We start from the raw sequence: 16,247 nt of genomic DNA, 5'->3' as shown, positions 1-16,247 counted from the left end.
ACAGGCTGGTATTTTTCCTTGTCTCCTCCCAAGGACTTGTTAATCACATCCCACTTTGAAGAAACCCAAGAAGGTATGTGTGCTGGCTCATGGGAAAGCTGCTCTCTCTTGACAGGGTGGGAAGAAAGGAGAAAAGGTCAAGAACAGAGTGTGTTTACCAAATCCGTGTGCTCCTAGCTTTGTGTTGCTTCTGAGAGCAGCTGCTTCCACTCTCAGCTGGCATTTTGTGGCTTTGAATACTAGAGCACTAAATAAAATATGGGGGTTTAATACCTTTTCTTTTAATATAGTCAGTGTGGGCTGCTAAAGTAAACAGAATATTGCACGAGTGCACATTTCATTTATATGAACAGAAGCTTAAAGCAAAAACAGGGAGTGCAATTATCAACCAAAGACCACAGTCAAAGGTCCTGGAGTACGGCACAACTACAGACAGCTAAAAATTCCCTTTTAAAGAAATATACTTGGAGGACCAGTTGCATAATTCTACAAGCTAAGGAGAACACTGACTCACTAAGTCAATATTTGCTAAATCTGTTGGGCCAAATTCAACTCTTGTTCAAGACAGAAACAACTTTGCTGTTGTTTCACAGCAATGAAGGGGCCTGCCCAGGAGAATAACAGGCAGCTGCCTCTGCTCCCTGAGCACTTCTTTTCCTAAGTTCCTGATCACTGACCACCTTCTCAAGATGGATTGTCTTTCTGCCTTGAAAGCTTTGGGCAGCTTATCCTTAATGTTTGGTAGAATCACACAACTATGGGTGCATCTGGTAGCTTTTCCCCCCTTTTCTGACTATCAGTAATAACAGGAGAATACAAGCCTGAACGAATAATTTTATTTTTTTTTTTTCAATAGGGCATGTAGTAAACACACATTTACTGAAGGTAAGAAATTAAGATGTTCAAAGAAAGGATGAAAACAGGGACTCGTCTTCAAAAGGAGGAGTAAGCTGAGAGAAAGAAAGAAAGAAAGAAAGAAAGAAAGAAAGAAAGAAAGAAAGAAAGAAAGAAAGAAAGAAAGAAAGAAAGAAAGAAAGAAAGAAAGAAAGAAAGAAAGAAAGAAAGAAAGAAAGAAAGAAAAGAAAAGAAAAGAAAGAAGGAAAGAAAGAAAGCTTTAAGTAAGGAAGCATGGCCTGCTGGGATGCATGAAGATTATCTGTTGAGAGAACAAACATAGTGAAGCTGAAAGATTTGCTCTGTCACCTCCTCTGGTATTTCATCTCTTAGGGAGCAAAAGAAGTATTTCCCTGCAGTTTTAAGCAGGGAGATGATGTGTGACCTGTTGCACCACTGCAAAACCCTGTTCAGGTTTCACAGCCTCTGCTATGAGCAGAGTCTAAGGTGAAAGCAGCAGCAGTCTGGCAAACCTACCAAGAATTTTCCCTGGGAGTATGCAGTGGTACATGTAAATAAGATTTTTAAAGAATTTAATTTAATGTCTACTTTTAATATTTATAATTTTAATATTTGATTTTATCATTTTACCTTTAAAGAAACCTATTTTAAAAAGAACCAGTATGCACCTTTTCCTTACCCAGCAACCCAAAAGAGAAAGACAACAGATACTTTCTCCCTTTTTAGGTGCTTCACTACCTGCAAGAAGGAAGGAACAGCTGGTCTGCACACTGCATGCAGATAACAAGAGAATGTTATGTTATATATCTCTGCAACTCTTTTTTAAAACTGCATGGGGCGAGATATAAAATAGGTGCTAGCACCTGAAACAACAGGAAACTCTGATAATGACTCCTTTTCCTCCACCTTTCCTTGATCAGCAAAAACAATTCCTGGTCTGTGGGCTGAATTACTCATTCTGTTGCAAATCAGGAGCAAGTCCACTGAAGCTAAATAACTTGTATGCATGTTAATTCGGTTATGCCCTGATGCTAAAGGTTCTTTTGGCGAGTGAGCTTTCCTGTCACTGGAACCAGTGCTCTTTCCTCAGCCTCCTTCCTGAGCTATGCATGCTTTGGAAAAGCTTAATGAAAGAAGAAAGCATGTTTGAAGAAAGGGGAAGGGAAGAATAAAGTTTAAATGTACTGGTTTGATTTAGAATCACAAAACCTCCCTTATTAGTAGAGATCAGCTAAGACAACAGTGGAATCATAGGTTCTGGACTGAAATGCTACTCCTTTGTGGTACTCTGAAAGAATTTAGCTTTGTCTTGTCAACAGCAGGTGATGGCAGAATGCCAATTTTCTTTTCAACTAGTTGTCATGAGTATATGTTGATTCTGACTGAATATTTATCAAAGGTGCTCCAAATGGCTTTAACCTTTTAGATCTACCTCTTAACTAGAAACATATTTAACATCTTATGTTTAAAAAGTGAAGCTAGTTAGCCTGTAGCTATTATTCAGCCTGTATTTTCTGTATTTATATTAAGCTACTCAGTAATTGGAATATTTTTATTGATAGCATTTAAGCAGGGTTCTTTTTAGAACATTTGACTAATGGTATCTAACTGCTCCATAAATAAATTAATTTAAAGCGCACCCCACTGTTAACTTTTTATTTTTTGAGAAAATAATAGCCATCATGCATATTCTTCATACAGTAAGGGAGAAGACCATGATCAACAGAAGCGTGTATCAACTGTCTACTGCCCTTGTACCTACAAAGCCAGTCTTCCCTATTTACCTATTTCATAACAGCAGCATAGGAATGGAGGCATGGACAGTGCACACCAAGAAGGCTTTCTGAATTTCCACTCAGCAGAATCTAGACAAACTTGCTGGAATTTAAAAAAAAAAAAAAAAAAAAAAGACACAAACCCTCTTGAGTTTGACCATTAAATTGCCTGTCTCTCTTCCAGTCTTCAAAAAAAAACACCAGAAGCTCTTTTGGAAGGACTGAGCTGAGCAGCATACACCTATTTTTCCAGGTGCAAATAACTGTTGAATTCCTATTTTGTGATGAGATTAATTTTATCCCAGTTGAGGAGAAAAGAATCCTAAAGTTTTTCTCTAGGCTAACCTGCACCCACTGACTTAGAGTTGAGTGTTTTGGGTACCAATGTAAATAATAATGTATTAAATATTTATATTTTAATACCTCACTGAAAACCATGTAAACCTAGGCCCCACAGGGTGAACTCATCCCTGCATAGTTCTTTTCTCCACCTAGAAGTCAGTGCAGTCAGAAATAGAAACGTTTTAGAAATGACCCTACAGAATTCAAATCATTTTTGTTGACCTCAGTAGTTTAATCCCCCACTCTTCTTATTTACTCAGTAGCCATTAAGAATCTCTGGCAATCTACAGCTGAGAACTGTGGGGCTAGACACAACTTCAACGCAGGTAAAACAAACTGAATTCTGTCCTGTTCTGCAAGCATCACTGAAATACAAGTATCAGCAGTACAGTTTCCCAAGAGATTTTTCCAACAACATATCTTGGTGATCTATTCTCCCTCCTCCATTTTGGAGAAGGCACTTGCCCTTAACACATCCATGCAGTTCACAAGAATCAACGTTCCAGTTAACTCTCGCCAATGTTTTGTTACTGGGTTTTTCATTTTATCCAAGGCCGATTGCAGGTCTTGTAAGACATCCCTGTAACTGTCTCCATAATGGGCAGCCCATGTGTAAAGAAAGTCATATGCAGGTTTCCACATCATCTGAAAACAAAGGAAAAAAAAAATTTAGTTTTAGAAACAGAATTATTGAGAAAAAAAATAGCTAAATCTTTCCAGTGGTAGAAAAGTAATCAAAAAAGAAAAAAAGTGTTTGATCCCTAGCCATGCATGTTGGTATAAAAAACTCCAGTAACCTTATGTACTTCATTTATATGAAATTCTAAAATTCTTAGAGGGGTAAATAATGGAAAGATAAACTCTTCATTCATATGATTATCACTAAGTCAAAATACATCCCTGTCTGAAAGTATAAATCAAAGAACAGGGGTGGAAGGAAAACACTTTTTCCCCCTCATCATTTTTGCAATGCATACACCCCGTGGCAGTTTCCCTATTTGGAGTTTGACTGTGGTTTTGATGGTTAATGACTCCCTTTGTCTCATTAATCAACATCCTACTGTCCTTCTACTTAGCCTGGAACTTTTAAACATGCTTCTTATCTTTACAAAAATATTTTCTAATAGCAGCATGAAGATATAAAATCTATAAAATATCTGTATAAAAAAAAGAAAATAGAACCAAACACTCCAAAAGCAGGAGAGTCAAAAGCTTTTACAGTTATTTTTTTTAAATCAGGACATGCAATTTAAAAAGTGTCCTGCAAAAAGCAAAGGAAATTAAAAGATAGGTTACCAATGCTCCTTATTTCAAACTAGGTTGTGTTTATTTTATGCCAAACAAATATATCCTTAGCAGGTGTAATTTGGCATTGGTCTAGTAACATTAATTAAAGTCTGACAGCATAATTCAGATACCAAGCTGTATCTCTGAAAGTGCTGATGTCCAGAAGAAGTTTTCTCAGTTTACAAACTGATTGTTTTCCCAGCTGCTGATTTTCCAAATTTAACCTGGGTTATCCACTTCCTAGTTTCCCACATCTCATTGGCAATAAAGGTTTTGCAAACAGCAATTGAGTTAGCAATTACAGGGATGCTAAACAAAGCCACAAAGAAACCCATCACTTTCCTAAATGCTTCTGGCATTTGCTGTTTTAACACAAACATACTTATGCATAGTAATAAAAGCATATGGACTGATACGTGTATATTTATATATATACACACACAGAAGTGATCAGAAAGTCCAGATTTTTTTTAACAACTTTTTCTCTTTTAGTGGAAAAGCAGTTTTCATGGTTCCAAAGCATAATTCAGGAGGAAATTAATTATTTCCTCAATATAATCCTATTAATTTACAAATAATACACACCATAAAGCTCTGTTTCCTTGATTTAATCTTTATTTACTTGATCCCTTTAGGAACTGAGTAGTAGGAGAATTTCTTTCCTCATAATTCTGAGCTTTTCTCTATATTTGGGCTAAGAACTTCAACTTTGCCCAAGATTTATTCTATTGTAGTATCTGTAAACATCTCCCTCAACTTCTGCTGCCTTACTCCCCCATATTCAAATGGGAAAACCAATCATACTCCTATTCTCAGTGGCGTGTCTCACAGTCTGACTATCCTGGCTTCTGCCTTCAGTTTAAGCCATTAAAAAAGTGCCTGTTGTTTTCAGTGAAGTTTCTCATTTCAGGTCTACAGCAGGGAAGGGTATCATCATTTACCCATAATGAATGGTGCCTACTTCTCGCTTTAAGCATGTCTGTCTTAAGACATAACATTGAGGTTACAAAAGGAGGAAAGAAAAGTAACTTGGTGGTAGGTGGGAAGAAGGAGAGTGATGAATTCTTTTATTAGACAGCTATGTTGCAAAAGAAGTTTTTAAGGTACTACTGTAAAGCTTAGATATTACAAATTTTAATGAACTAAAGCAGTTGTCCATGGCTGTATTTATGCTGAGACCAAAATTTTCTCTATTCCTAATTTTAGCTTGATAACCAAGGTAGCCAAAAGACAAGCTGGGATTTCTTGATATTCTGCTGCTGGCTACACCTTTTCTCTGTCTCCTGCTTCCTTTACTTATATTGCTGTTAGACCAAGATACTTGAAGAATTGGAGTACAGCCTTCTGTCTTCACTAGAATGGGAAAAGACAGTGAGTATGAAAAGATGCTATGCTTTGACTTATGCTGAAGGTCAGTCTGACACTGTGCAATCAGAGAACTGGCTGAAATATGCCTAAAATACAAACCCTGTTTTCCTCTACTCTGTCACAACTGGTTTGTTTTTTGGTTTTTTTTTTCCCTGGGACAAAATTAAAAAAAAAAAAAAAAAAAAAAGAAAAGCTTTATAAACTGGTCATCAGTGATGCTTGATTAATTCATCAATAACCTACACACTCAGCGCACTGAAGTGACACCGCAAACCAGGCTTCTAAGGAAGGCCTTTCTCCACATCCACATACTCTAATGCAATGGGTGAATTGAATTGTATTTGACATTCCTGAATTATATCAAAGAAGATTTTCAGGCAAAATATTAAATCACTGCAACATCCTGGGCAAGTCTCATCTCAGCTGCATGCATGAGTTTTCCCTCTGCTCCCATTGCCTCTGCTGAGTATGTAATAATGATACCTACATTCTCTGTAAAGTGCTTTGGAATTTACTGATGAAAAGCACTTCAGAATCTAGGCACCAATTGTATGTACCTCAGGTCGTCTCTGTGATCATCTGGGGAGAATATTTCTCCCATTAAGAAAAATATTAAGTTTAAAAGCAGAAACATATTTCAATCAGTCAGTCCTCTTGACAGTAGAACAGTCCTTGATGGGTAACAAATTGGTTAATGTTTTCAGATCATCAATAATTAGTCAAAACCTATTACCCCCCATCTTTTCTTGGTTTCCTGTTTTCACACTTCTATCAATGTGAAAGTTTTTCCATCAGAAAACTCCAGGCTGGGATAAAATGAGTTCTTTTATGCCTGCTAAGTAAATGTGATCATCAGCAATCATTCTGAAATTAGTCAGACTAATGCTAACCTTGTAGCAATGCTGGGGGCATCTCCACACAGTCATGAATTTACACTGCATTAGCTACATTAGTTTTGCATCCCTGATGAATGATACACACAAAAATTTATAAGCAGAATATTGCTTTCTGTATGTAGAGGTTCAACTCACCAGAGCAGTGAGAAGTTCAAAGGTCAGATGGAAGCACTGAAATTCAGTAGAAAGTACTGAAATTTAAGGTTAAAGGATGCTGAGTGTTCACATGAGATACCAGTGCGAGAATCCTGGTGTGCTTTGAATCACACGTGTGTTGACGAGCACTGTTATAAGACTCACACTAAACCAATAAATTCCCCATGGGCCCATCCTAAAACTTGAGAAACAACATAAAAATAAAGTAGAATTTTGATCTTTCTTTGCTTGTTGAATATTCTCTTGAAAAATAGAACATGCTTTATTATTGGCTTTTATGACGAATTTGACTGTACTATCTTCTGGCAGCAGACACTGTAACTGAAAGGCGGAGAATCTTGTACGTGGTTTATCATAGAAATAATGTAAAAAACACTGGAAAGTAAAAAAAATAAAGTGTATGAGGCAGAAGATGGATTACATGGAAATAGACACCCATTTAAAACACAACAAGTATATATTTATATATATATATTTAATATAAAAATAAATAGGTATAGTGCAGGAAAAAGAGCTTGAGATTGTTTTGGTTCTGCTGCCTATTAGGTAAGGAGAAAACATTTCCAAATACCATGGAGACCAGTAGAGTTGCACATTGTTCAGCTATAATTAGGTTTATAATTCCTTCTGTAGAAAGCTGGGGTTTTGTCAGACAAACACAGAAAGCTTAGTAAGTAAAACAAAAGTCTAGGAAGTTAGACAAAGCAATACATATGAGGGAAAATAAAAACCAGAAAGCACTCACATTCTGTTTGATTTTAGTATTTTAGAATAAGCTAGCGCAAAACCAGAGCCAATAACAGGGGGATTTTTATTTTTTTTTTTCACTGAAAAGAGAGTAGTATAACATGGATTGGTAGAGCTTAGAGTTTTATGAGAAAGAAATTTAAGGAGGAAGGTGCATCCAGGCACATGTGTCCAGAACAACGCAAAAAAAAACCCAAACCACAAAATAGCTCAAAGAGAAAAGCAAAATCAGAGTAAGAGGGAGTGTTTGCAAACAGCAACGAGATAATTTTGCAGGAAAGTTCAGAACTTTGTAAGTGAATGTGAGGAGTTTTGGTCAAATATTGATCAAGGCAGGGGGAGGGGATAGCATTCAAATACAGTAAGAGGTGGTAGTTCACAATTAGAGCAAAAATCTCCTGATAGTCATCACCAGGGAGATAAAACTGAGGTGAAAGACTCACTCCCTAGATTCAGACTGTGGAATGGAGGATTCCTTTGGCAGGGAACAGGAAGAATCAGCTACAGGGAAAGAAAAAGAAAGAAAAAAAATTATCGAGTAGTTGTGAACTTCTGAATGGGAAATAAAAATTCCTTTGGTTCTGAGAGGTGAGAGGGGAGGAATTCAAGCTAGACCATGTGCATTACCTGAAATAAGCAGGGGATGGATAATACAGTCAGAGGGAGAGTCGTGCCTGAATGTAAGCATGCAAGGCAGAAAGGTCAGCCTGAGCATCATAAAAGAGGATGCTCAGGGTAAAATCCAGCCTGGGACCTAGAAGTCATTGGCACATAACTCTGTGGGGAACAGCGGTTCTACTGCATGCTTTGGTGTTAAAGAACTGAGAAACGCAGGAAGCAACTTGGCTGCCCAGGCAAAGGTGTGCCAGGAGCTCGGAGACATGGACAAGGGCCTACCCTAAGTGTTGTGACACATTATCACATTGCATGAACGCCATGGGTACCTCACAATGCATCACATTGCATGAATGGCCCTAGAGATTTAATTAGGTACCTAAATTACTCCTTAGATGTGTGCACACTAAAACACATGTGAGGGGACAACCTGACCTTTATTTAGAACTCAATACTTACGCGTAAGCAGAATGCTTTACAAAGGAGGATAAATATAATGAAAAACTATGAATTTAAAACATGGATTTGCCATGTTCATACAATAAGACAGAGGGGAATTGGTGTCAGAGCTTCCAAACTCTTGTCATACCACTTAAGATAAATGATGACAAATCTGACACAGGCGCAGAAGTGAAAAGTGTTAGTGGTGGAGGTAAGCTTTCTTTCAGCAGAAAGAGCAAAAGCTGCACTGAAGGTGATTTGAAGTGGCTCTTGCGAGGACTGAATGGTCAGTCATCCTCCCTGTGTCTGAAATAACAGCAGTTATGAAAGAGATGGGCAGAGGAATGGGTGAGATTAACAAGTGGATGGTACAAAGAGAAGGGACTGAAGCAGCCCTTGAAGTGAGAGTAAAGAGCTGAAACTCAAGACAGAGATCAGGACCTCCGCAGCAAATTAATTTGGCACAATAACACCGAAAAACTGGCCTCAAAGGAACATCTAGATAACTGCAAACAAAAGCTGGTGAGAATTTGAAGGGCTGACAAATGAAATAAGGAGGCCGAACGGCAAAAATAAAGAAGCATACAAAGCAAGGAAGAAGGATCCCTGGCTGTGTTTGTGCAGAGGAGCCAGTATTCACATACCATTATAGCAGAGCCTTACCTCCAGCGCTACTGCTCCATTTTTCCCTTGGTGAGGTATTTCGTAAGCCTCAATTTGCTGCTTTGTGAGTCGGGCTAGCTTTTCCGCAAGCTCCCGCCAGTATTTGCCAAGCTTGACAGCTGAAGTCAAAATGATGGTGTCCTGGGTAAGACGCACCACTAAACCCTGGCAATCTATTTTCAAAAGTGCCTGCAACAATAATTTTCATTAGTGTTCCTTCACCATTAATTACAGAGCATTATAATTTGTTTTTATAGCACTAGTCTTTCTTTCTAAGCAGACAGGAAGGCTTTTTGTCTGTGTTCTTACAAATATGTAACTTTTTTTCCTACAAAAAGGTGTTGCCAACAGTTTCACAGGAAAACTGCCCATGAGCTTAAGGAAAAATTAAGCTGGCATTCAGCTGCTTCAGCATTCCAATGTCAAATCGATCCTGCCAAGCTTACAGATCTTGAAGAAAAAATATGCTTCTCCAACAAAAATATTTGGGACATCAAATTTAGCCTCTTAAAAGTATGACATTAAACTTAAAAATTAAGTTTAGAGCACTATTATACTAAGGTGTGGTCATTTGTCTCTTGCTTTTCTGGAAAATCATTGATTACATTGGCCAGAACCTTTTGATTTACTTCTCCCACAGAACTGATAGTTTGCTGACCATTAAGCAGAAATGCAAGCATAAAACTCTTCCCTTCTCCATGCCAAATGAGCTTTTAATAACAAACAAATTAAAATGGTTTCAGAAGTGAAACTCTGAAATATAAGTATGTTGCTTTCTCCTTTCTGTGTTTGTCTGGATAAGATTTAATGAGAAAAAATAGGTGGTGTTTTTTTCTTCTCTCCAAATTAACAGCAAAATGTTCCACTGAAAATGTTGACTTTTCCATTGAAAAAATCAAGAATAAAATCCATATTTTCCTTGGGTCTTAGATACTTATTTTTAATAAAATATCAAGCATTTCTGCATAAATCAGACATTAGTGTGATTTAATTGTAAAACATTTTTCCATAAAAATCCTCACTGCAAACAGTAGAACTTTTGATAGGCACAGTAGTGAGAAACAGACTATAGCGTACAGTAGCAAATCCTTCTATACTTTGGTAAACTGGAGACAAAGTTCGGTTTGCCTTTGCTCTGGTAATCGAGAACCCTATTAACATAAAAACAGGAGATTAATTAAAGGAAAAATCCCATAAATTCTACCCAAAAGTGACATGGGTGATATCTAGTTTTAAGTCTAGCTTTACAAAGACAGGGACCTGCATCGGCACTTCATAGCTCAAAATCATATACATCTCAACAAAACGGGACATCTTGTTAATCTAATTATGCCCCACCTTTTGCCTGTTGTGTAATGAACTCTGTTTCACTGTATTCAATTAAAAGTTTGGATCATTTTCACTTTAACTATCCCCTCCCCTTTTTGTACAGAGACATGGCAGACTAAACTGTACTTCATACTTGCTCAGTTTTATTCCATACAGTTTAATGCTGGAAGTGGCCACTCCTACCAAAAATTTCTGAAGCCTGTTGAAATTGCTGTCAGCACTTCAAAGAGGATAGACAAGTTCTGAGAAGTAAATCCCGTTAAGGTTTACAATTAAGGATAGTAAAAAGGCTTTAGATGAAAGGCTACAATGTGAATTTTTATACACCCATTTTTATAGTACTTTATTTTCATATCAGAAATTTAATTCTCTTCTGTCCCTAAATGAGCTGGTAGACTTTTCAGTCAGAGCCACAGACAGCATCGAGTAACCATTAATTCCAAATTCTTTTGCGCACAGATCTATAAGTAAATTAAGATGATTAACAATGCAACCTATTACCTGGAAGCATTTAGAATAAACCCACTTTTGATTCACATGTAGCAGTATTGAATCACTTTGAAGCTGTCCAGTGGCTTACAAATGAGGCCCATGAAATTATGCACTGAAATACTTTCAAGATTGCCTTTGGGTCTCAACAGTATTGACTGTGAAGTTGTCACGTGCGGATAGAAAGTTTTGTCTTCAACATGTGGGTCAGGATTTCCTTACTTTAAATATATCAAGCTAACTTAGTCATGCACCTTAGAGTACACAAATACGTATAAATAATTGAGTTTCCACGCTATAAGGTTACTAAATACTTCACAATGGGAATATGAATGCAATTTACCATGATGACTGGCATGACAGAAGACAAAACTATTTCAGTCATGGCTGTTTGAAAACAAACAAACAAAAAAAGTCAGCCGAGTCAACCTACTAAATGAGAAAGCTCTTGGAACATTTACAGAATGCTGTTTAGAATTAATTCATCAAAATATTATTCTTCATGAGAGTCTGGATGTATTTTCCATCTATAGATGTCTACGGTTTTAGCTAATATGTTCAGGTTTGTAAAGATTCTCACAGGGTGCAGGACCATGTTTTCTTATTCACACATTACTATTGAGTAGTTTCTTGGCAATGCATTCCCAATAACCAAGTTAGTTCTTGCAATACTTACAACAATGAGCTCATAAAGAAATAGCCTTTTTTTTTTGTTAGCATGGCAGTCTTCCTTCATCCTCTTCACAACGTGCGCAACTCTCTCTGATTCTTTATCAGCATGTGCCTCATTAAAGTCATCCAAAGACATATGTGAATATCCTAGCACCTCAGCCAAAGCTCTCCAGTCACAAACACTCTCTGATACTGCAGACAGGACAACCGAGTAGATGTAAGTCAGTTTTTTGAATGGCAATGCAATTTGTTCAGCAAGATTCCTGGTTGTTAGTTCACTGTCAGCAGTGTCCATAGCTTGTTCTTTGGAAATCACTTTTATGTTTTTGCAACGTACAAGACCGATCTTTTTTCTGAGAATGCCTACATACCACTCTTTTATTTTAGTTTGCCCAATGGCTTTTACTTTATCTTCACCAAGAAGTGCTATTGTGTCCCCTTTAAAATATTCTAGCAAATAATCAATCTTATTTTGACGTAACACAGTTTTCAAAGCCACTCCGTAAGTATTAACACTCAAAGTGTTATCTTGAAACTTTGGATATTTAACTGTTGGTATTAAAAGCAAAGGTGCAGACTTGATTTCTTTGCGGTTTTGTAAGCGCTTTGGCCTACTGATAATTCCACATAATTTTGGAGCTGGATCAGGAGTTGTAACATGGAACTGTGTTACTTGGTTACTTTTTAAGACTTTAATCTGAACAAGGAAAACAAAGAAATGCATTTCCCTACATCCAAGCATGGAAAACAGGAATTGTTGGCGGACCATTTCACCAGTTTTCAGATCCTCCTCTTTAATATTTTTGCTTTGGTCTTCCATCTTCACTTCAAAATCTGGATCACAGGATACCAAAGAAATGTTTAGATCTTGTGGCTTTTCAAGCAGAAATGTATGTTTTCCCCACAGCTGAAACACAACGGGAGGCATATTTTTCCCTCCCTTTTTTATATCGCAAATTGTGAGTTTTCCTGGAATGTAGTTATGACCAAAGACTGTAAAAACTGCTGTAAAAGATGGATGAATATACTTGGGGCCATAAATTCCAACTGAGACCATTCTATGAACATAATCCCAGACATTAGTTGCTGGAGGCTGGATTTTGTTAGCTTGTACGGCAATCACCGCATACATCACATGACTGAGGTCCGTTAGCTTCACTTGTATGGTATCTTGATAAGTGTAGCAATTTTCTAGCTTCTTAAAAGGCCCTTCTTTACTGAAACTATAAAAACACACAATATCACTCATAACTTGACTAAGTGGGTCATTCTTCACTTTAGCTGCAACTTTCACCTCTAGGAAAATGGCTTCCCTCGTGTTGAGGTTGCTCAGTGTAAGTTCTATCAGAGGACTTAGGGTGCTAGACAGTTCATTGTTAAATGATGACGGAGGATTAAGGATAGCCTTTAAACCAACTTCTTGGAATTCCCCAGGCAGTACATGACCCACAGGGACATGAATGTTGATATCTGAGTCAGGTAGCTGTACTGAACCCCCTTCATAATTCAGTTTACAAACTACGTGAATGTCTGTAGCTTGCGTTTGTGCCCATCCAGGACTATGGCTCATGGCTTCTAAATCTAGACAAGATCGAGTGAGTTGCCGTTGACTCAACCAAGCCATCTTGTAGGCTTCACGGTCATTTTGAAGCCGTGTCATGTCTGAAACTATAGTTTTTTGAGGCATTGTCTTGTGAGGATGTAATCTTTGGTTATCCACAATGTCCAGGAAGTCAGAGACACTCTTGGATCGTCCAGATCTTCTTGATGAAGTCTTTCTTAGAAGACAATCAATATCTAGCTCATCGCCTGAGGAAGCCAGAGAATCCCTGTTGCTAGAAACTTTAGAGAACAAATGGGTTTTTTCTTTTAAGTTTGAAAGGTATCTATTAGTTTCATTTCTATTTGAAGCAGCTATGTCATGTACAAAAGGGTTGGAGGCTGACAGTTCATTCCAGAAAGGATTAGTCCTGGAAGCAGCATGGGCATGTTTGAATACATCAGACCAGTCAATATCCAAATGCAGTTTACTTTCCTTGACATCTGTTTAAAAGAAAAAAAAACAGAAGCATTTCCTAAAACACAGAGACTTGAGACATTCCATTCATTTCCAACTGGCAGTCTGTTAAGATAACAGGTGACTAAATCTATCCTCCTAAAATACATATAGATCATTTGTATATTTCTTCTGCAGGTTTTTAAAGAGTATCAATATTGATTTCTAAGTAGCATTAAGAATCTTTGTTAATAGAAAGAGTGGTAACAAATTAGTCCTGATACTCTGCAAGGTGCTGATCATTATCAATTCATATGATAACTAATGGCATTGAGTATGCCGAGATCCTGTAGAATTTAAACCTCGATATTCCAGTAATCTTTGGCCTCTTGTAAAATGCCATGGATTTCTTTCCTTTGTGTCTAACTTGCTGTAAGGATTAAACAACTACTGTTTCATTTTTCAAGCGCTGTAGACAGTACAGATAAATGTATTATTCAGGATTCCTTTTCATGCTAGTGCACATGCATTTAATTGATAACAGCATGCTTTTACAATTTATCTCAGTGTGTGTGGAATTTGTTATACTAACTTTCCATTTAAAAAGTTCATTTGTATAATTTATGAGGTCTTGCACGATTTGAAATTTGTAAAGAAATTTTTGTGGCTACTAATTTTTCTGAGATTGCACTTAAATAGACAAATAGGGCTGTATAAGTGATATTTAATTATGCTTTTTAATAAAAATACTCATTATTAACAGTGATGTCTATTTGTTCTGAAGACAAGATGCCCTTATATTTTACATTAATAACTGTTCACAGAAGCTGGTTTAGAGTGTGGTTAAGACTTACGCTTCTGGCAACGAATAGAGTATCTGCAACTTTTTGTGCTAACGGTTTCTATTACTTGTTTGCCATTATTTTTCTATATGCAGACATTACATCATCCTTCATTGTACACCCTTGTAATGAATGGCAATTTTAGAGGGAAAATTCAGCATTTCCATTCTTTCAGCATATCTATATCCTTAATTATTACACTTTCCATGGTACCTTCCATCTCCAGGGTTACTAATTATTGATCAGTTGTAAGAATGACAGTGCATTCACCCCCCAAAAGAAAATAAAAAAAAATAAATTGCTACTACTTTTTGTTTCATTTGTCATGAAATGTGATAAAAAGCCAAAACTATGAAGTTTTTCCTCAGTTCCAGAAAATTTCCAGTTTGGAAGAGCCAAAGTGGAATTTACCTGCTTCCCAGACGCCCATCTGCAAGGCTCTATCATTGTCTTGACAAGTGCCTTCCAGGTGACCTGCTGAGGGGAGTGAGCCCAGGGCAGTCCCCTCCCCCTCAGCCACCCAGCCTCGGTCAGAGGCACCAGATGGGGCTGGGCTGCTCAAGCTCCACCTGGAAAGTCCTTTTGGTTTTGCCACAGGCCAGAAGCTTTCCTTGCACTGTGACACTATGACAGTCAGATTGTTATCATCTATTTAAAAATAAATTAACTGATCCCAAAAGGAATGTTAGGGCTTTTGTTTGGGTTTTTCCTCATGTTTCTACAGGAAGAGTCTGAGCAGAAAACTCTGACAGAGCCTGAATCATTAGGCTGGACACTTTCTCATGCCAAGGTAATAGCACAGATTACTGGGGTGCTGGAGGTTACCAAGGAAATAATTCCTGCTCCCCACCTCACACAGCATGCACCAGGCTCACTGTTACTCACATCTGCTAAAGTAGTTTGTCTCTTCTCTTGCCCATCTCAACACCCAGTAAACATTCAGTAGTATTTATTCATGCAAGGTTAATGATTCCAGCTCTTCCAACCTGCCTGACCCATATTTGCTATGGCAAGGGACAGAGGGCTTCTCTTATATGCCAGCAAGTTTGTCCTAGGGCACCTTGTGACAACCCCTTGTGTTCTGATTCCAGGGATATCTGTGATGACCTGAGAGTAGTGCAAAACACAAACAATAAGAAAACAAGTAAAAATAAATGGTGTACAGGGGTTTACAGAGTAGCTATAGCTCTTGACACTGTTGAGAGTTTTGCAGAAATAAAGACTGTAGGTGCGGAGCCTTAGTATAGAAAACAACAGAAGAGACATACTGTAGCTGGCTGAAGATGTCTGCTCATCCACATCAATCAAAGTCCCCTCTGACCTGCTCCGTGGGATCTCTCTGCTGGTTAGGGAATCTGTTCCACTACGGGAAGTGTTTCCCTCCTAGGAAACAGTTAAACATATAAAACATCAGCAAGTATGCAATTTGAAAAAAGGCAAACGTTGAATAATAATAGCACTTTTCTCCTGTGATGTGGCACAAATTAAAAAAAAAAAAAAAAAAAAAAAGATCATCACAATCCTGAGTGAGTCTTACTATCTGATTTGCAGGAAAACCACCAGATGCTACAGTTGCAGTAAAATACAGTGCCCCAGACCATAGTGAAATCCAATAACTCACATAATTAAATGTCTTGCAGTTGGAACTGAGCCAATTGTACAGTGAGTTCCATTCAGAAGGTCTTGAATAAAAACTTTAAAAAAAAAAAAATCCTCTTTTCAGACAAGTTTGACTAGAATCATTAAAGGGTAAGAGCTAGATCTGTTCCTTCCT

The 16,247-nt window shown here is 37.6% G+C and overlaps 1 protein-coding gene across 1 annotated transcript in view; it reads right to left on the bottom strand.

Annotated features, from left to right (window-relative positions):
- Positions 1-2,790: 2,790 nt before the first annotated feature.
- The window catches only part of MACC1 (MET transcriptional regulator MACC1), a 32,675-nt gene continuing 19,218 nt past the window's right edge, over positions 2,791-16,247 (bottom strand). Inside the window, exons 2-5 of the mRNA XM_026842595.1 lie at positions 15,742-15,856; positions 11,640-13,678; positions 9,146-9,334; positions 2,791-3,617 (exon numbers count right to left, since the gene is read on the bottom strand). Of these exons, the coding sequence (XP_026698396.1) occupies positions 3,402-3,617; positions 9,146-9,334; positions 11,640-13,678; positions 15,742-15,856 (2,559 nt within the window). The 3' untranslated portion in view covers positions 2,791-3,401. The remainder of the gene's footprint in view (positions 3,618-9,145; positions 9,335-11,639; positions 13,679-15,741; positions 15,857-16,247) is intronic.

Source organism: Athene cunicularia (assembly GCF_003259725.1).
Source record: "Athene cunicularia isolate RWA chromosome 2 unlocalized genomic scaffold, athCun1 chr2_part1, whole genome shotgun sequence".
Lineage (NCBI taxonomy): Eukaryota > Metazoa > Chordata > Aves > Strigiformes > Strigidae > Athene > Athene cunicularia.
Note: the sequence above shows the minus strand (reverse complement) of the source record. Positions and strands in the feature narration are given on the sequence as shown.